A 19,420-nucleotide genomic window follows, 5' to 3' on the forward strand; every position below is an offset into this window, starting at 1 on the left:
AATGAGTTTGGTCAAAAGTAATCTAAAACCAGTCTGATTACACTAAAATGTGTAATGTAATGGATTATGTTAATAACTCCAATTTTTGTCATGGAATTTGAAATCAGTAATCTACCAAGCACTGATTATACATTTTATATGCATTAATTGCATTGAAGTATAATTTTTTATCGGTTTGTTTACTAACTGAATGAATTTGAAATGACTTTCTGTGATTGTACAAAAGCCTCAAAAAGCAAAAGAAAAACAATGCAAACACATTATAATAAAAACTAAAGAAAATAAACTCAAAGAAAGTCTCTTTTAATAGATGTAATAACAAACATGTAACTTTAACTTCAAAAAACAGTAAATGTGGTTAAATACAAACCGTGGATCAAGTAATCGCCCATGAATGACAAAACATCCCAAAATGCTCGCTTTCAGATGTCACATATAAACTGTACAATTACTCTTGCAAGTCTGCAATTAAGTTGTCAAATCTCATTGTAACACTTAAACCATATTGATCCCACTTACTTTGCATTCTACTCAGCATTTCATAAAATATCCCCCCAATAATAAAAAAAAAACCTCCCTTAATTTATCCAAAATCAGTGCACAGATGGTGGTTTGCCTGTTCTATCCTCTTTACTTTGAGCTCCAATATATCTGTTATTTTAAGGCTTTGGTAATAATCAATGGAATGTCATTAAGAATCACTTTCATTTTATTCTGAAGCCAACTATTTATATCAGACCTTGAAGAGATTTCTGGAGCGAAGGGATGCTTCTTTCAGTCAAAACTGAGTTCTTCGGGTCTAGCAGGGAATGATCTGGTTATAACGAGGAATGCATCACAATAAAATATTCAAGTTGTAATCAAAGCAATAATCAACACCTTGTTGAACCTCCCCCCACCTTCCCCTCCCACCTAATGAACACAGCACACTGGTTAGTCTGTTATAAAATATGATGTCTTTTGTGTGTTTAGCACTGCATCTACAAATACAGGGTGACGGGTCAGTTATGCTCTAATGCCCACTAGTGGTGGATCTGAGACAACGCAGAAGTGAGCAGCCCTTTAACAAAGTGACATGCAACAGATTTGATGCCCTGTCATAATACTCTATATTACTCTCCTTACTTCTAATGAGAAGTGATTTTTCTGTATGACGAATGAGATCCAATGATGGTGCTTTGTCCAGATGACTCTCCTCCACCCGTCACAGAGGATGGAGGCCACGACAGTAGGAAGATCATATAGAAAATTCCTTGTGATTCAGTTTTGTGTCTGCATGTAATGCATCTAAATATTCAGTCAATATTTTGTCCATCTTGTACACACCAGGCTTTGCCTCCAGTCATGCGGTTTGATCAGTCAGTCAGTTTGGCACTTTATAGCAGCTGGTAGTATTTCAGTGCTGCCGAAGACAGTATGAGAGTGTGTAGACGACATGATATCTTACTGTTACACACTTAGAGAACCTGAGCGCCTGAGGAGGCAGAAAACAGATCATAACACTGTCCATCCTCAGACACAGAGAGCAGCTCCTCCTCAATGATGGCTGGCTCTGTCAGTCATGGTGCTCCTGCTTGACTCCTCACTCCTTTATCCTGGATTTTCCCGTGTGTGCAGAGGATTCTTCATTAATCCTGGTGGGTCTTTTCCTGACTGACTTTGTACTCGTACTGCAGCAAATAAAGAAACACAAATCAATGCAATGCATAGTGTTTCAAAGGCAACATAACTCCGTTTCACAATTTTGAGAACTTTCCAAAATTGAAAAAAAAAAAAAAAAACATTTAATGTTATGCAAATAAACGTGCTATTTATATATAGCTTTGTAAATAAATGAGTTTATAAATAAAAAAATAAAAAAATAAATAAACCTTACACAACCCAGCAAATTAACCTACACTACTGTTAAAAAGTTTTGGGTTGGCAAGATTGATTGATTTATTTATTTTGTGTGTTTTTGAAAGAAGACTGTTAGGTTGTATTTGATTAAAAAAAAAGTAGTAAAAACATTAGTATTGTGAAATATTATTACAATTTAAAATGACTGTTTTCTATTTGAATATATTTTAAAATGTATTCATGTGTTGCAAAGCTGAATTTTCATCATTATTATACCAGACTTCAGTGTCACATGATCCGTCAGAAATGTTTTAATCAATTATTATCAATTTTGAAAACAGTTGTGCTGCTTAATATTTTTGTGGAAACTGTCATATATTTTACAACCGGATTCGCTGTTGAATAGAAACCTTAAAAGAACAGCATTTATTTTAAATATAAATCTTGTAACGTAAATAAATGTTTTTACTGTCACTTTTAATGAATCCTTGAAAAAAACAAAAACAACTAAAAGAACTCACTGACCCCAGTAGTGTTAAATCAGTTCAAAGTTCACTAGGGTTTGGAACAGAGTTTATAAGTGTGATCATGTGTGAGAAAGTATGCAAGAGCTTACCAGAGCTAGCTGTCGTCCAATATTCCCCACAGTTATTACCCCTGCGAAGAAGATACATGGCAGCCAGGACCGAATGTACAGGAAGTCAGGGGAGGTATATCTGCACACATTCACACATGGACAGTGAAGTACCAAACAAAATATCCAAGCAAAACAAGCTTGCATTGATGCAAGTGTAAGCAGTGCATCTTATAGTTACTGCTCTTGGCGTGAACAGGCTTTAACACACTACTTCTGTCATTTGGTGATACTTGTAACTACATTGTGCAGACTTATAACAGGGTGGGTATGAAACTCACTGAAAGACTCCGTTGTAAACCAGTAGCTGGGTGGCCAGTGTGGCAAGTATTGCAATGACAACTCCCAGCCCAAAACCACTGCGTGAACGATCGAACGTCCACCACAGGCCGACAGACAGGGCAGCCAGCGTCAATGACAGTTGCACATTATTGGCAAAGTCCACCTTCTGTTGGCAACAGTGTTAAAGATAACAAGTCGTACAAGAGCAATTCGTTTTTGTACAATCGAGTGCAGCAGGGATGATGCATTTTTGTAGGCCAAAACCCAGAAACAAGGTAGCATTTCTGGTTCCATTGTCCTGATGTCATTGGGTTTTTGAATGAGTTTTTGTTTAAAAGCCTGTAATAAGGTCGGTTGTTTACAAAAGCTATTTTAGATGCACATAAAATACATCAGTAATTCCCAATTGTGATTTTTCACCTATGTTTTATGGCGACTTTAAGATATAAACAATAAGTCATAAATAGCGGTAATTTATTGCAGCTTGACGGAATGACTTTTTTAGAGAAGGTCAAGAACAAGAAGGATACAGCACTGGCATGATTTATACCCACAAAGACGGCCACACAGCGCATCACATTAGACCACTCTCTCTTGAGCTTATGCGGCTCCCCCAGACGACGATCCATACAGGGGTACAGCAAACCTATCAACGCTGAAAAAAAGAAGAGTGACATTCAATTAAATGTCTCATGCAATGTCATCATAGATTGGGAATGACAGCAGCATTCATTTGTGTGAGAATCCTCTGTTATCATTTTGCATGACGGAAGCAGTTCATCCAAACACTGCTTATAATTGTGTTTCCTTACTAATAACATGTCGTGTGTGTGTTTGTGTACCTGCGGCTGTTCCACAGCAGGGAGGAACCCACCAGGCGGATGAGAAAATGCTGCTGATGACGTCAGGAGGGAAGAGAGTGACGTTACGCTGCACCTGTAGCAGGTTCAGCACGAGCGCTAGAAACACGCCCACCATAAAGAGCACGGCAGCACGGATCAGCACGTTCATGGTCCGATTGGTGATCATGCTGATGTAGGGCCCGCGGCGCATCAGAGCACCACTGCTCAGTGCCGAAACCTCCGCCATTGGCCGCTGTGACAGAAGGATGTCAGCTACATCTGCTGCTGTCAGCTGACATCACATGCCTGGAAAAGAGAAGGTAATAATAATGATGATGCTCATATAATCCCAAAACCCAGACATACCTGATTTCAGAATAACAATTATATTGACCAAACAGTATTTGCGTACCTGTGAATAGAATGGGGTTTTGTGCATTTGACATATTACTCATTCTATAATTGAGATTACATTTCATGGCTTTTTTCATTTTTCCTCATTTTATCTATTATGGGAAAGCATATTACAATTTCATACAAATACTGCGTGCACCTTATGTTTCCGTTTGCTAGAAACTGCCTTGATGCCTCTTAAATTACACTCTTTGTCTGTTTTTGAAGTGAGTGGGTCTTGAGTTCAAAATGATGAATAAAATAAAAAATAAGTCAAAATTATTACATTTATTTCTAACTCTTAACTATTTCTAAATAAATTAGTTTTTTTTTTTTTTATTAAATTAAAATTTAATTTAAGAAAATATTTTATTTTGCTTAAGTTCTGTCAACTATGTTACTGACCAAACAACCCCCTGCAAATAAAAAAGGTTTATCACAAGACTATTTGACCAGCATATTTATGTAGTGGACATTTTGAACACATATTGTATAATACATAAGTGTCCTCATTTTTTTCTTCAATATTTTATCTACAATAACTACAATATTGTCAAAGTATATTAATTGGCCATCAACTATGTTGGGAACATTGTTATGATTTTACATAAATTTAACTTGTTCTTATTCTTTAGAGCCATTTCTTGAATTACAAAGTCATCATGACTGCCTCCACTGATGACAATGAATTGTCTGCCGTAGTTTATATATATATATATATATATATATATCTCATAATTTAACCTTCTATGTGTTAGAGGAGTGTGTCCATGAGCTAACAATGTCTGCAATAGTTACCACACAAAAGCTGGTCTCCTTTAAAAGATGACAATCACCAGATTATTGCTGAAGTGAACGCATTTCAAAAAAAGAAAGTGTAAAAAAAGTTCTAGAAGTTTGTTTACTGTAAAGAAAATGTACTGTATTAAAAAACTTTGTATTTTATATAAAATAAATATTGTATATATATATTTTTTAATTATAGCTTCAGGCTATAATTTATATTCACACAGGTTGGAGATTTGCCATTTTGCATAACATCTCTAAAAATTGAAAATATCACATGGGTCTCTGCATAAATATGATTCTTAAAGATCAGTGTACATATGGCAGAACAGATAAAAGAAGCGTTAGATAGATACACGTGTTCCTTAAAGCCACAAGTGTAGCACTTAATCAGAGTGTGTAGTGGCATAGAGTCTGTCCGTAACATAGCTGACAAACTGACTAGGGAAACATCCATTCCCTTGTATTACCAAAATGGGGTTTAACGATTAAGCTTGACTAATAGCAGTTATGTTACACTGACAGAATATACAGTTGTGGCCAAAAGTTTTGGCAGTGACATAAATTTTGTGTTTTGCAAAGTTTGCTGCTTAAGCTGTTGTGGTGTTCATTCACATTGTTTCTAGATTATTGTTAGAGTGATCAGAGGCATTTTAAATAATTGCTAAAAGCTTAATTGGCCAAAAAAAGTTTTGATCCTGACACAAATTGACCAGCTAACATTAATTGACTCCTGAGGAGTCGGCTACAGAATCATATCAGCAGCACATGTGAAAGTGTGAAGTCTCCTCCTGAGGAGTCGGCTACAGAATCGTGTCACCACCAGTGCAGAGCTTGCTCAGGAATGGCAGCAGGTTGGTGTGAGAGCATCTGCACGCACAGTGAGGCCAAGACTTTTGGACAACGGCCTGGTGTCAAGAAGGGCAGCAAAGAAGCCACTTCTCTCCAAGAAAAACATCAAGGACAGACTGAAATTTGCACTTTTTTGTTTGTTGTTTTTTTTAGTTTGTTACTCAGACGCAGGTAGTGCGCTACATGAGACAAAAAAGTAATTTAGCCAAAACAACCGCATAGCCGTTCTTTAGTGTAGATGCATGTTGATTTTATCAGACGATGCCGCGATTATAAATGAGAGTGAGCATTTTCCAGCATGATGTAGCACCATGTCACAAAGCAAGAGTGATAAAGAAGAGGCTCGAAGATCATTACACTGAAATTTTAGATCCTTGGCCAGGAAACTCCCCAGATCTCAATCCCATAGAGAACCTGTGGTCAGTCAAGTCACCTTTATTTATATATCGCTTTAACTATACAGATTGTGTCAAAGCAGCTTTACAGTATCAAAATATTAAAATAGTGTGTCAATAACGCAAAAAGACAATAGTAAACACTCAATTTTCAGTTAAAGGCAGTTCATCATTGAATTCAGTGCTGTCATCATCCAGCTCAGTTCAGTTTAAATAGTGTCTGTGCAATCAAGTCGACGATACCGCTGGATTTTAAGTGTCCCCAACTAAGCAAGCCAGAGGCGACAGCAACAAGGAACCAAACCTCCATCGGTGACAGAATGGAGAAAAGTCAGTCCTCAAAAGGCGAGTGGACAGACAAGCAGAAGCCCACAAATTGTGATCAACTCCGAGAACTAATAAGGCAAGAATGGATCGCCATCAGTCAGGATTTGGCCCAGAAGCTAATATCCAGCATGCCAGAGCGAATTGCAGAGGTTATGAAGAACAAGGGTCAACACTGTAAATATTGACTCATTATATTTTTTTGCCAATAAAAGCCTTTAAAACTTATGATATGCTTATCATTGTTTTTCAGTATACCATAGAAACACGCGGAACAATAATCTACAAATACTGAAGCAGCAAACTTTGCAAAACACAAAATTTATGTCACTGCCAAAACTTTTGCCCATGACTGTATAAACTGAAACCAATAGTAATTTTACTGAGGAAGCATATTGTTTTCTTACTTTTTTGTTGAACGGTACCCTTAATTATAATGCGAGGCTTGTATTATCTATAATATCTATATTGTAAATCACTTTAGATTAAAAAAAACCTCTGACACACAAACACTTATTAGACACAGCATAAAAATCCCTGGTAACTTGGCAGGACTAGTTAAATATCTCTAGCTGTTAAAGGAGGCTGACCAAAGGCCACAGCAGCAGGAGGCCTTTCAGCACTCACCACGTTTACAATGTAAACAGACCTCAAACGCGTTTACCTGAATAACGACTGCGATTCATTAATAAAGGACACAGTGAACACAAAGTATGTCGAAGCTGATGAATTCTCCGAAACACCGTAATACAGCTAGACTCGTAGTTTGTGACCCAGGGAGGGGGAATAACGTTACCTTAAGCAGAGTTCATATGCAAAACGCCTTAACTTATTAACTTCATTGTAATAGATGACTAATACAATGTCACAACTCACTCACCGTGCTAACGCGTTAAAGAACTGTCTGTCTTCCTCTGAATTGAGATGTTAAAGTCCTAATCGAAGGAAGACCTTTCTTCCTGTTTTCCCCGCGGATAATGCTGGACTTCCGCCCCGCTGATCGCGCGCTGCCTCTGCAGCCAATCAGAGCGGGCGCTGGTGACGTAATACAGAAAATATTTAGTGAAGCTTCATAACGTTTTTTAGATTTGGGATCAAATTATGATTTCATTTGCACATACATTTAATTCAATATCATACACTGTCAGAATAAACATTTCAGTTTACACAGAAGAAATCCCGCCCAAATCTCGCGCGAGTTTGCGTGCCTCTTCTCGCCTCCCATTTCCGCTCTAAATTTTCACATTCCCGCCATCATCGGCTGCTCGTGGTACGCGAGCGCAGATAACATCATAGCCGGCAAAACTCACACACTGGCAGTGCGTCATCCTGAGCGGATACTTTCAGCCTCCAGCGCTTTCTTCGAGGAATTACCCTCCCGCAGGTAAACGAGATGCGGTTTGTGAGCTGATTTTGCGCTCGTTTTTTCTCGGAATGGTCAGTTAGCGGAGCCAAGCCTGTCACACGGCCTGGGCTGCTAATGCTAGTTAATTAGCTTCGTGGGGACGATGCGTGTGTGATTATTTCACAGCGGAGTGTGAGAATACGGCACGATACAGAGCCGCTTCAGCGAATCACTCGAGTGTTGCTTTGTTATAAGGCGGGGACGTGAGTGCTTGAAGTGTGCTGGGTGTCTAGGGAAGCTAGTCAAGCTGGTTCAGTTAAAGCGCGCGTAATGTCTTGACCTGATGTGTTTGTTTACTTTTCTCCTCACTCACCGGAACAGCTCTAAACACGCGGAACTCTTTGTGAGCAAATCTGATAAAGGAGAGCTTTGGGCATCGTTTTGATGCGTGACTTAATCAGTTCACTTTAAAACGGTAGAAGTTTGTCATACTTACGCTTAAGGCTTTTAGAGCAACAGTTTTGTGATTTGACTTAATGATTTAGCTTTATATCATGTGGAATATTTGCAAAGAAGTGGATGTAAGAAATGTAACGTAACAGTTTAATGCGGATTTTACACTGGCGCCTATTTTTGTGCTGTATGGATAGTTGTCGTTGATGGTTTTAAGTGACCGGGACATCATTCAATTACAGAAATGGTGTTAAATGTCATTTACGCGTTACTAGACTGATTGTATTGATTCACGGTGGTTTGTTGTTTGTGAGTCCGATTCATTTCCGGCACGTGGGTTGTGAGCTTTCTCGTTAAGCTGTTGGTTAACAGTTCATAGTTTTCAGTTTTCTTTTAAAACGTCTATTTACATTGATGCAGTGTTGGGGGTAACGCATTACAAGTAACGCGAGTTACGTAATCAGATTACTTTTTTCAAGTAACTAGTAAAGTAACGCATTACTTTTTAATTTACAAGAGAATATCGGAGTTACTTTTTCAAATAAGTAACGCAAGTTACTTTTTTTCCAAGTTATTGATTGACAGCTGTCCTGTCCCCATGTTGAGAGAAATCAGAAGGTTACTGTAGTAAATAAATATGAATATGCATTAATTCATCTCACTCACCGGAGATACTTTTTCAAATAAGTAACGCAAGTTACTTTTTTTCCAAGTTATTGATTGACAGCTGTCCTGTCCCCATGTTGAGAGAAATCAGAAGGTTACTGTAGTAAATAAATATGAATATGCATTAATTCATCTCACTCACAAAAAAACCCCACAGATTCAGTATTCCTCAAAATGAATAAAAATAATGCAACTCAGAATATGACGCAAACCTGCAATAATTAAATGTTAAACAACATAAATATCCTTTATGTATTTAATCCCATTCTATTAACCAATGTCTTTGCTTCTGACCTTCGATGATCCAGTTCAACTGTACTAATAAGCACAAATTACTCTAAACACACATTTGTGGGTCTTTGTTTATTGTCTTAAGTGTGTTGAAATTTGTTCTTCTGCATTTATACTGTACGGATGTAAATTTACTTTCCCTTCAGCCTGAGGCGTATTCATTTCACTTTTGGTGTGAAAAGGCTTTTATATTTGCCAAAAATAGAACTTTTTTATTTTAAAAACAAACAAGCAAGCCCTGTCCAGATTTAAAAAGTAACGTAACACATTACTTTCCATAAAAAGTAACTAAGTAACGTAATTAGTTACTTTTGTATGGAGTAATGCAATATTGTAGTGCATTACTTTTAAAAGTAACTTTCCCCAACACTGCATTGATGTGCGTTGGCTCGGTTACATCAGATGTGTAAAATGAAACACAAAGGAGCAAAATCGAGTGCTTTTGTTCAAAGAAGCACTTGTTACGCTCCCGCTTGCTGTATAAATGTCATCGCTGATGTTTGCGGGCGCACGGCTGTAATGTTTATGTTTCTGCGTCTCACGCTGTTTCACGTCGGACACTGTCTCTCGTCTGACACTGTCTCTCGTCTTTTGTCTGGGCTTTTGTTGCAGATTACTGGCCGCATCTGTTCGCCTTCAGTTGTGCCCCGAGCCGGAGTTTTGAGCGCCTCTCGCACTCATGGCCGTCGCAGTGACCAAGCTGACCAGCGGTGGTGCTGTCCGCATCCGCATCAGATGTGGGGAGCTGGGGACCACCAAATGGAAAGAGGGGGTCTTTGAAATCCATGAGAGAGACAACAAAATAAACCTGCTAGTTAAGTTCAACAGTGGCGGAACTCCGAGAATGTTTCAGGTACAGAACTATTTTTTAATTTACACCCGAAAGCCTGACATATGATATAATTGTCAGAAAAAAACGTGCTGCTGTTTGTTGAGCTTCGTATGCAGTGTTGGTGCAGTTGCTGATATTTATATGGCCTAAAAGATGAAATTCTGGTAGTTTGTAATGTAAATCAATGTGGTCTTTATAACCGTATAGCAGATTACTTGCATAAAATGCTTATGAATATCATTTGTCACTCTATATCACACAATATTGTCTGTAAGTTGATTTTAAAAAGTTTACGATCAAAACTTTGTAGTTTTAATTGTTTGAAACATAATGCAATACGATACAATGAAGATTGAAAGATGAACAACTAACATTCTTCAAAATCCATATTAGATACTCGCATTTTAATACAATTTATCTTTAAAACAATTCCATGGATAATCAAGTAAACCTGAGTAAATGTTCATCTTGAAATATTACAATGGAAAACATTCTAACGTTAATAAAAATTAGTAAAGTTTTCACAGCTAAAAGACACATGAAACACAAGCTGAAGGTGGATGGTTTTACAATTACACTAAAAGGCTTTTTACTTGCTGAAGTATTAACTATCATTCAGAAAACAGAAGACATGTAGTAGATTATGTATAGGCAAGTTTGATCGTGTTGGTAGTTTTGATCCTTAGAAATGTGTATGTAATACAGAAATATCTGTAAGGTTCTCCTTAGAGACATGCGGTGTCATTTTAAGACATGAGCATTAGGCTTGCCGCAGTGCTGACGGTGATACCGGTGTTAAGCAGCAACACCGGTTACGTCACTTGCCCACCGCGGCACCAACCCCCACCGTCGTTTAGATTTTTTATAGAAATAAAAAGAATTTAGTTCAGTAAAAGAACAGACACTACAATTAAAAACTCAACGCGGCTGCTCAATGCAGCGTGCCGAACGACAGTCGCATCACAGATCAGATTTCATTTCTCCAGTGAGGAGAGTGAGTCGAGCTGACTGACAAGAAGAGTGAGGTGAGACAGACAAGACGATGGCGGATGATTTAGTTTTGAAACTAAATGCAAAAGCACCTGTTTGGCAGTATTTTGGATTTTGAAAAGCCTGTTGACTTTTGCCGTTTATCTAAGGTGATTTTGGAAGTTTAGCCGGATAACGTCCACACCTGGCCGCAATGGGCTGTCTGAGAACAGGTGTGCAAATTTGCCCTGGCAATGACTTTAGATTTGGGTGCAGTGTCTCTGGAAAGTGTGTGCACTTTTTGCTCAGTTGTTATCAGTTGTTTGCTCACATGTTATCTTAATTTAATGATGTTCATTTAATAATGATTGCCCTGACCACAACTAAAAATTATTTTGTCCAGTAGGAGTGAGAAGAGGAAGAGGCTGATGAACTCTGATGGTGATATGACCGAGGACTACCCCAAAGAGAATGACTCTTCTAGGTAAACGAGACTTCATCTAAGTGCAGATTTATTTTGATACTCTAATGTTCAGAAGTTTGGGATCATTTAAGAATTTTTTCCCGTTTTGAAAGAAATTAAGTTCTGTTTAGAAAGGATGCATTAATTATTTAACAGATACAGTAAATCCATTTGTAAAAAAAAAAAAAATTGTTTAAATAAATGCTTTTCTTTGGGACTTTGTATTCATAAAAGACTCCTGAAATTGTTTAAATATTTCCCAAAAAATATTAAGCAGTATTGTTTTCAACATTAATAATAAAAGTTTTCAAATCCGCATATTAGAATGATTTCTGAAGGATCGTGTGACAGAAGGCTGGGGTAATGATGCTGAAAATTCAGCTTTGCATCACAGAAATTATTAAAAAAATAAAAATAAAGTATATATAAATTAGATTAATTGCCACACCATGTAATTAGATAGAATATATAATGTAATGTATACCTACATACATACATGTATATGTGTGTGTAATATATTGTAGCACAATTACAGTTATTACTATTATTTTGCCATAGTGAATGGGGAAAACTGTTTTGCGCTATTTTTTCTTTAGCTCATCACATGCCCGTTACTTAATTGTCCATTAGATTCTCTAATCTTGGGAACACCTGTTACATGAACGCCATACTCCAGTCACTTTTCAGCCTGCCCTCATTTTCAAATGACCTGTTAAAGCAGGGCATACCATGGAAGAGGGTCCCCGTCAATGCCCTTCTGAGGTATGGTCATGCTGTTTTTTTCCATCTAAACTAGATACTTTTTGGACTATTTTAAACATTCATTCAAAATTTGAAATGTAATGATCTACTCACAAGCCTGTTGATGTTGTGTTTTTGTTTCCATGTGAAGGCGTTTTGCTCATCTGCTGGCTAAGAAAGACATCTCCCCTCCAGAAATGAAGAAAGATCTTTTGCGGCGAGTAAAGAACGCTATTTCCTCAACAGCTGAGCGTTTCTCTGGTTACATGCAGAATGTAAGACATGTGACATCTTTATTGCTAATGTAGATGCATCTGACTTGAGGCCCGTTCACACCAATGATAACTCTCCTGTTTTAATAATCATTATTCTTTACTATAACATGAACGACACAGAGGAGTGATTTTGTCGGAATCACATTCAGAACAGTTTGTTTCAGCTGCTGAGCGACAAAAACATTAACAGCCAATCAGAATCTGATTTCAAAGAGCTTGAGTGACGGATGACAGAACTACATAATAAACAATTTTATTGCCCGTTGGTATAGATGCTAATCTAGTTCTCATCGTCTTTACAGTAGTTGTTCTTGGTGTGAATGAGGCTTTACTGTCACATTATGTTCATATGATGCAAGTGCCAATCAGCTGTTTGTGCCCAGGATGCCCATGAGTTCCTGAGTCAGTGTCTAGACCAGCTGAAGGAGGATGTGGAGAAGATCAACAAAAGCTGGAAGAACGAGCCCTCGGCCTGGGAGGAGCCTCAGAGCGCACGGTTAACAGAGGAGGTGGACACCTCACGCATTTACACCTGCCCGGTTACAGTCAACATGGAGTTTGAAGTGCAGCACACCATAACATGTAAAAGGTGAGTTGGCAGAGTTTAAAAAAGAGGCCATGTGTAATAACTATGTGCTTGACATGCTGACCCAGTCCTCTCTTCCTCTGGTGAACAGCTGTGGAGAGGTGGTGACGAAGCGTGAGCAGTTCAATGACCTGTCCATCGACCTGCCGCGCAGGAAAAAAACTCTCCCTCTGAGATCCATACAGGATTCTTTAGACCTCTTTTTCAGGGTAAGACGCTGCATCATACCAGCTGTAAAATGTGAATGATCAAAACACTAAAGTACTGTTCACACTAGGCTTGCCGCGATAGACGGTGCTGACGGTGATACCGGTGTTAAGCCGCAACACCGGTTACGTCACTTGCCCACCGTGTCACCGACCCCCACCGTCGTTTAGATTTTTTATAGAAATAAAAAGAATTTAGTTCATTGTATTTTGTTGTTGCATTCAAGCAATTGACGCCTAACTTCCGCTAATTCAAAAGTGAAAGTAAAATGCTCATGGCGCTTTTAAGCTATTTAAAAGCGACGGAAAAGAGGGAAAATTCAAACGAACTAAAAACGAACAAATGCTTTATGCCGAATTGCCGCTGTTTCAAAGTGAAAGTAAAATGCGCACGCACTTTTAGAAGCTATTTAAAAGTGAAGGAAAGCTAGAAAAAGAGGGAACGCCCCCGCGGTGATACCGGTATTATCGGTGTTGTCACACGTCGATTAACCGGTGGGAAAATTTCCTCACCGTCACAACCCTAGTTCACACCAAGATGAATGTTTAATGATAAACGTTTTAATTTGATAAACAGCTGTTAACGCGTCTGTTCAGACCGGCATTTACAATGATTGAGGAGATCGATTCATTTGATGAGTTTAATTTCACAGTATGTTACTCAAGTGTTCATAACCTGTTGACTTTGTGTTTGTAGATGGAGGAGATTGAGTATTCCTGTGAAAAATGCAGTGGAAAAGCAGCGACTGTCTCTCACAAATTTAGCAGGCTTCCCAGGTTGGAATGAACAGACACACATACTTTAGGTTGTGTAGATTAATTTGTGGTCAATTGAAAACATTTGAATGACTCTCTTTCTCTGCAGGGTGCTGATTCTTCACCTCAAACGCTACAGCTACAATAGTCAGCTGTCTTTAAACAGCAAGCTGGGCCAACAAGTCCTGATCCCCAAATATCTCACGCTGCTCTCACACTGCACTGACGCCACACGCCCCCCTCTCAGCCTCGGCTGGAACGCACAGACGGCCATGTAAGACTCACTCTTTTACTCGCTCTCGTTAAGTGTTACACCCTTCATACTCACTAATGGCTGATTTCATTTCAGCTCCAGGACGCTGAAGATGTCACAGTCAGTCAACTCTTCAACACTACGGTGAGAGCAGCCCCCTGATGTGCATGCTAAGAGTATTTACTCTTGATTCATACTCAGGTGTTTTAAATCGGTGGTTTACAGGAAAGGTTCTCAAAAGCCAGAGAGCTCAGGCAGTATGCTGTGTGATTCTGATAGTGAGGAGGAGCTCGTCAGAAAAGTTGGTCGCAAACATCATTCAGAAGATGACAGGACGGAAGAAGTGAGAAGAATAGCTGTCTTCACATCTGTTTGTTTTTAATTAATTGCTTAAAGCTGTCCACATGGCATTTGTGAATCAAATCAAACACTACATTTGGTTACTTGATGCAGCAAGCTATAATCTACAAAGGTGTAATGTCACAAGCAGGGTTACTGTTGTAAACTCAAACTAAAACATTTTTGTTAATTGAAATAAAGCTGAAATAAAATGTAAATCTTAAATGAAAATATTTCAGTTAGGCAACATTTCTAATTTAAGTTGAAGCACTAAAAATAGAAGCACTGGAAGTGAAATAAAAAGTTATTTAAAATGGACAAAAAAGCAAATAACTGACTAAAAATGTAAAATTCAAATAAATAAAATAATTCCAAAGCTTAATAAAAACTAATAGCTTACAAATAATACTAAAATAACACTGGCACAAGCACTGAAGATTGTGTGAGGTGTTGAACAGACATGCTAGAACTTAAAACTTATGCATTTGACAAATTATAGATCTTAACAATGGTGTTAAATGGCAGAATTGTAACAAATATTTGCAATACTGTTCAAAAGTCTGTGGTCGGTTAGATTACTTTTGGAAACTAAATACTTTCGGAAAAAAGTCTCTTATGCTCACCAAGGCTGCATTTATTTGATAAAACCATTGATGCCTAAACTTAATTATCAGCAGCCATTATACCAGTATTCAGTGTCACATGACCCTTCAGAAGTCTTTTTAATATACTGATTTAGTGGTCAAGAAGCTTGTTGTGCAGCTTAATATTTTGTGGTAAATTTTCTTCAGCATTGATTGCTTAAAATATAAATCTTTTGTAAAATTGTAATTGTCTTTACTGTAGCTTTTAATGTATATTTTCTAAAAAAAAAGTATTAATTCCTTACACACACACACACAAAAAACTTACTGACTTCAAAGTTTTGAGCGGGGAGTGTATGTATTTAAATATTTGACCGTGCATGTGACTAACTTGCTTTTTGTGTTCAGGTGCAGCACAATGCACAGGTCGAGCACTCCGAGTTTAACACCATCAATGATGATGAGATGCTAGCAGCTGTGCTGGAGATGAGTCGCCACGACACTAGCCCTGATGACGAGCCAACCAGCAGCCCAGACACAGGGTTTGGAGATGCTGACGGGCAGGACCTGACTCATCATTTGGACCTTCTGGATGGAGAGAAACAGCCTGCAGGTAAACTAGAGTTTTAACTAGTGATTTAACCGATATGTTTTTTTTTTTTTTACAACCGATGCCGATATCTTGGAAAGCAGGGTGGCCGATATAATTTTATTTATTTTAATTCATATTTAAGAAATTTTAAATCATTTGAAAATGGATTAAAAAATAAACGTGTAAAATAAACATACTTATACTCTATATATTTTTCACAAATAAATGAATATTTAATAAAAATATAATTAAAAAGGAAGTAAACACTGTAACCAACAGGGCACTCAGTATTCTGGGAAGTTTGTGTGCATTGGGAATCATATTTTTTCAAATAAAGCCAAGGTAACACTCATTTTACATACAGCACACAGTGAAAATGACATGAATATGACAGTGGGCAAATGCATAAAGGGCAGCATAATTTGAAATCAGTCACGAGTTTAAAGTTTGTCGATCGTTCGTCTCCAGTGAAGCTGAACTCTCCCTCCTGTCCGTATTCAATTCGCACGGACCATAGGACCGACCGTCACAGAACACGCGATCATGCAGGTCACATGCACACTTCACAAGATCTCAACTAGATTCGACTAAGTCTGCAAGGTTTGTGAAATTAAATGTTCATTAGTCATTCAAAGATTTGTTTAAATTATATAAATGCGTATTTGCGGAATGCTGATTGCAAACAAGAAAGTATTATAATGTTTGCCTTTAATAATATTAAAGCAATCGTTATAATACTTTTTTTGTATACATTTTAATTCCTTTGTTTAACAGTTCTATCTGATTATTAGATAGACTTCTATCCGTATTAGACAGAACTGAATGACAACAGCGAACAAGAGGGAGAATGTGAGCACTGTGTGCTCAGGCACTGCTGCAGCTGTTCTTGGTGCCGTCAAAATAAAAGTCCTGCCTCGAACACATCGGCCAAACAGAAAAACTTATCGGCCGATGCCGATATTTGAAAAATTATCGGTCGACCACTAGTTTTAACTAGGTTTCATGCTTATATTCCCAGCCTACAATGTCTAGAGTTGTGTGTGTGTTTATTGTTTGGTTTGTGTCTAGATGCTCTGGAGTCTCTAGATCTGACCATGGATGAGAATAAGGAGAACCAGACGCCTGAAGGTGTGCAGGGAGAGCTGGACTGGGTGCAGCAGTACAGTTTAGACCAGGAGCGAGAGGAACAGGAGCTGCAGCAGGCCCTCGCACAGAGCCTACAGGAACATGTAAGGACCATGATACACATCTTATCCACACTACTGCTACATTCGCTTTAAATAAATCTATCCATTATTTCTCTGTTTTATGAATTTAAAAAAATTGTAATCATCATAATACTTGTGTTGTGGACTTCGATTTTACAATTCTTGATCTTGTGAATTTTTTACCTCGTGTAATTTTGTCAGTCTAAATTCTCCCTCAAATTGCATTTGTGTCTTTGTGTTTATTTGCTGATGAAGCACAGCCAAACTTAGAGGTCATCCTGTTTGAGTTTTTATTTTTGAGTGAATCTCATTGAACCGGTCAAAAACATGTCCAGGTCATATATCACTGCAAAATCAAAAGAACATAATTGTGGTGTGTTTTGAATATGAAACATTTTAAGGACAGTTTTAAAATCTTGATGAATCTATTTGTTCGAGAAGGGGGAAAAAAGAAAAAAAACAAAAAACTTTCTTGGATGTGTTATGGTTATGAGACTTATAGGAGAGTATCTGTTTTACTGTGCCAAAAAAAAAATTTCATTCTTCATTCTGTTCAAGATGTTTTGTATTTTTTTCATATTATTGCCATATTATTATAATCACCATCTTGGTCTTTTAGCACAATCTTCTTAGCAGCTGTACTTTTCCAGTGTTGTTCATCCTTGACGTCAGCACAACTTAACTGATGATGATAATGATTGTTGTACAATGAATATTATCTGTGTTAATTGCACAGGAGGCGAGAGAGATGAGGGAAGATGATGATCTGAAGAGAGCCACTGAGCTCAGTCTGCAAGGTCAGTATGACACACCCAGAACATTGTGTTCTGTGTCACATTATCTTGGTTAATGTGAATGTTTGCGTTGTAGAGTTTAATAACTCTTTGCCGGAGCTGCTGTGCTCTGATGACGACTCTGGAAATGAAGATGGTCTGGATATGGAGTACAGTGAGGCTGAAGCTGAAGAGCTCAAGAAGAATGCTGAGGTGGGTCTGAGACCCTCGGTGCGGTTTGAGAAGTGACCGTTTTCTGGGCATAGTTTTAATGATCGTGTAATGATTTGTTGTTTAGACTGGAGAGCTTCCGAACTCTTTCAGACTCATCAGTGTGGTCAGTCACATCGGCAGCAGCTCATCATCAGGTACTGGTGTCTTTTAGCTCATGTTGTTTTTGCACTGCAGGCCAAGTACAGTTTCATCAGGTGCTCTTCGTCTTTTTCCTCCTATAGGGCATTACATTAGTGATGTGTATGACATGAAGAAACAGTCCTGGCTCACATACAATGATCTGGACGTCTCCCGCACACAGGAGTGCACTGTTCAGAGAGATCGTGACAGGAGTGGATACATCTTTTTTTACATGCACAAGTAAGTCTTTTCTTTCGTGATGCATGTTGAGCCGTGTTGCTGTGTCATGGTAATCCAGGAATGAGTCTATTATCGTTTTATTTATTTTGTGAAGTTCTCTTGTGTGGATAAATACACGTAATCCATGCATATTAGGGCTGAGTAAAAAAAATATTGATTTCTCAATCGATTGATCGATACTCATTTTTATGAAACGGTATCGATTCTTAAATCACTTAAATTGTGGGAAGACGTCAATATAACAGCTTATAACAACTCTACAAAGGAGCATTTTGCTAAATATATGCACCATATAACACATTCATTATAATTTTTACTGTTCTTCAATATTTAATTCGACTGTTTATGACTAAGTTTTTATAAATTTATATTTAAAAAAAAAACATTGGAGTATAAATCTAATTATTACTATTTATATGTAGAAATATATGTAATTGTAAAGTTAGTATTATCATTTTAATATTTTAAAAACATTTTAGTGTTTGTATACAAATCAGTTAATTTGAACCTTTAATATTGCAGGAATGTAGTACCAACTAACTCTCATGTATATTTTACAGCATTAGTTGAGATTTTATTTTTCTTCCTTGAGGAAATTTTTCATGCACTGTTACCTGATATATATCCAAAATAATCTAAATTGAATCTGAATGTAATCAAATCGCAAGCTTGTGCATATTAGTGAACGAGACCCAGTGTTTGTGAGGATGGTGGTGTTGTGATCTGATGAGATGTGTTTGTGTTCAGAGATGTGTTTGAGGAGCTGTCTGAGCTGGAGAAGGCAGGAGGGAACAGTGAAGCCGGTCGCACAGTGCTGCAGCCGCTATAAACACTCTGGCACGCTTCTAACATCCCATCCGGTGGATCCTTCTGCTGACGAACAGCTGAACTGAGCCAGGGGTAAACGCGACTCCCTTCATCAGTACTACTGAAGACCAATCCACACACACATGCACCTACTTTGGGCACTTTTCCTTTTCTATTTCTCTTTCACGTTTCCCATTGCTCCCTGTGAAATACTGTTGCCATATTAAATGCAGACTTGCAGTTCGATGGGTAAATGTTCTAGAAACTCATAGATACTAAATGTTTATGGGGAAAAGCAAAGAAAATAAATAAATGTATAAATATAGAAAGCATTTTGAGT

At 37.9% G+C, this 19,420-nt stretch overlaps 2 protein-coding genes across 3 annotated transcripts; one reads left to right on the forward strand and one right to left on the reverse strand.

Moving 5' to 3' along the window:
- Positions 1 to 1,228: 1,228 nt before the first annotated feature.
- Positions 1,229 to 7,349, reverse strand: insig2 (insulin induced gene 2). 2 transcript variants are annotated; one of them, XM_016487502.1, is made up of 6 exons: positions 7,228 to 7,349; positions 3,598 to 3,903; positions 3,286 to 3,410; positions 2,755 to 2,921; positions 2,456 to 2,555; positions 1,229 to 1,670 (listed from the first exon to the last, which is right to left on the reverse strand). In XM_016487502.1, exons 2-6 carry the CDS (start codon positions 3,842 to 3,844, stop codon positions 1,629 to 1,631), a joined length of 681 nt encoding a protein of 226 aa, XP_016342988.1. In that variant the 5' UTR covers positions 3,845 to 3,903; positions 7,228 to 7,349; the 3' UTR covers positions 1,229 to 1,628. The 2 variants fall into 2 exon arrangements, with proteins under 2 accessions (XP_016342988.1, XP_016342989.1); XM_016487503.1 differs by lacking the exon at positions 7,228 to 7,349 and adding an exon at positions 7,012 to 7,093.
- A 238-nt stretch (positions 7,350 to 7,587) lies between these two features.
- On the forward strand, positions 7,588 to 19,415 carry LOC107689519 (ubiquitin carboxyl-terminal hydrolase 37). The gene is made up of 19 exons (XM_016487523.1): positions 7,588 to 7,731; positions 9,715 to 9,955; positions 11,087 to 11,136; positions 11,310 to 11,387; positions 11,985 to 12,128; positions 12,259 to 12,382; positions 12,766 to 12,971; positions 13,060 to 13,177; positions 13,872 to 13,951; positions 14,040 to 14,204; positions 14,280 to 14,327; positions 14,409 to 14,526; positions 15,515 to 15,719; positions 16,767 to 16,927; positions 17,643 to 17,703; positions 17,777 to 17,892; positions 17,978 to 18,047; positions 18,135 to 18,273; positions 19,021 to 19,415. The coding sequence occupies exons 2-19, from the start codon at positions 9,782 to 9,784 to the stop codon at positions 19,100 to 19,102; spliced, it is 2,139 nt and encodes a 712-aa protein (XP_016343009.1). The 5' UTR covers positions 7,588 to 7,731; positions 9,715 to 9,781; the 3' UTR covers positions 19,103 to 19,415.
- Positions 19,416 to 19,420: the final 5 nt, after the last annotated feature.

This window comes from Sinocyclocheilus anshuiensis, unplaced genomic scaffold, assembly GCF_001515605.1.
Source record: "Sinocyclocheilus anshuiensis isolate Anshui unplaced genomic scaffold, SAMN03320099.WGS_v1.1 scaffold1199, whole genome shotgun sequence".
Classification (NCBI taxonomy): Eukaryota; Metazoa; Chordata; class Actinopteri; order Cypriniformes; family Cyprinidae; genus Sinocyclocheilus; species Sinocyclocheilus anshuiensis.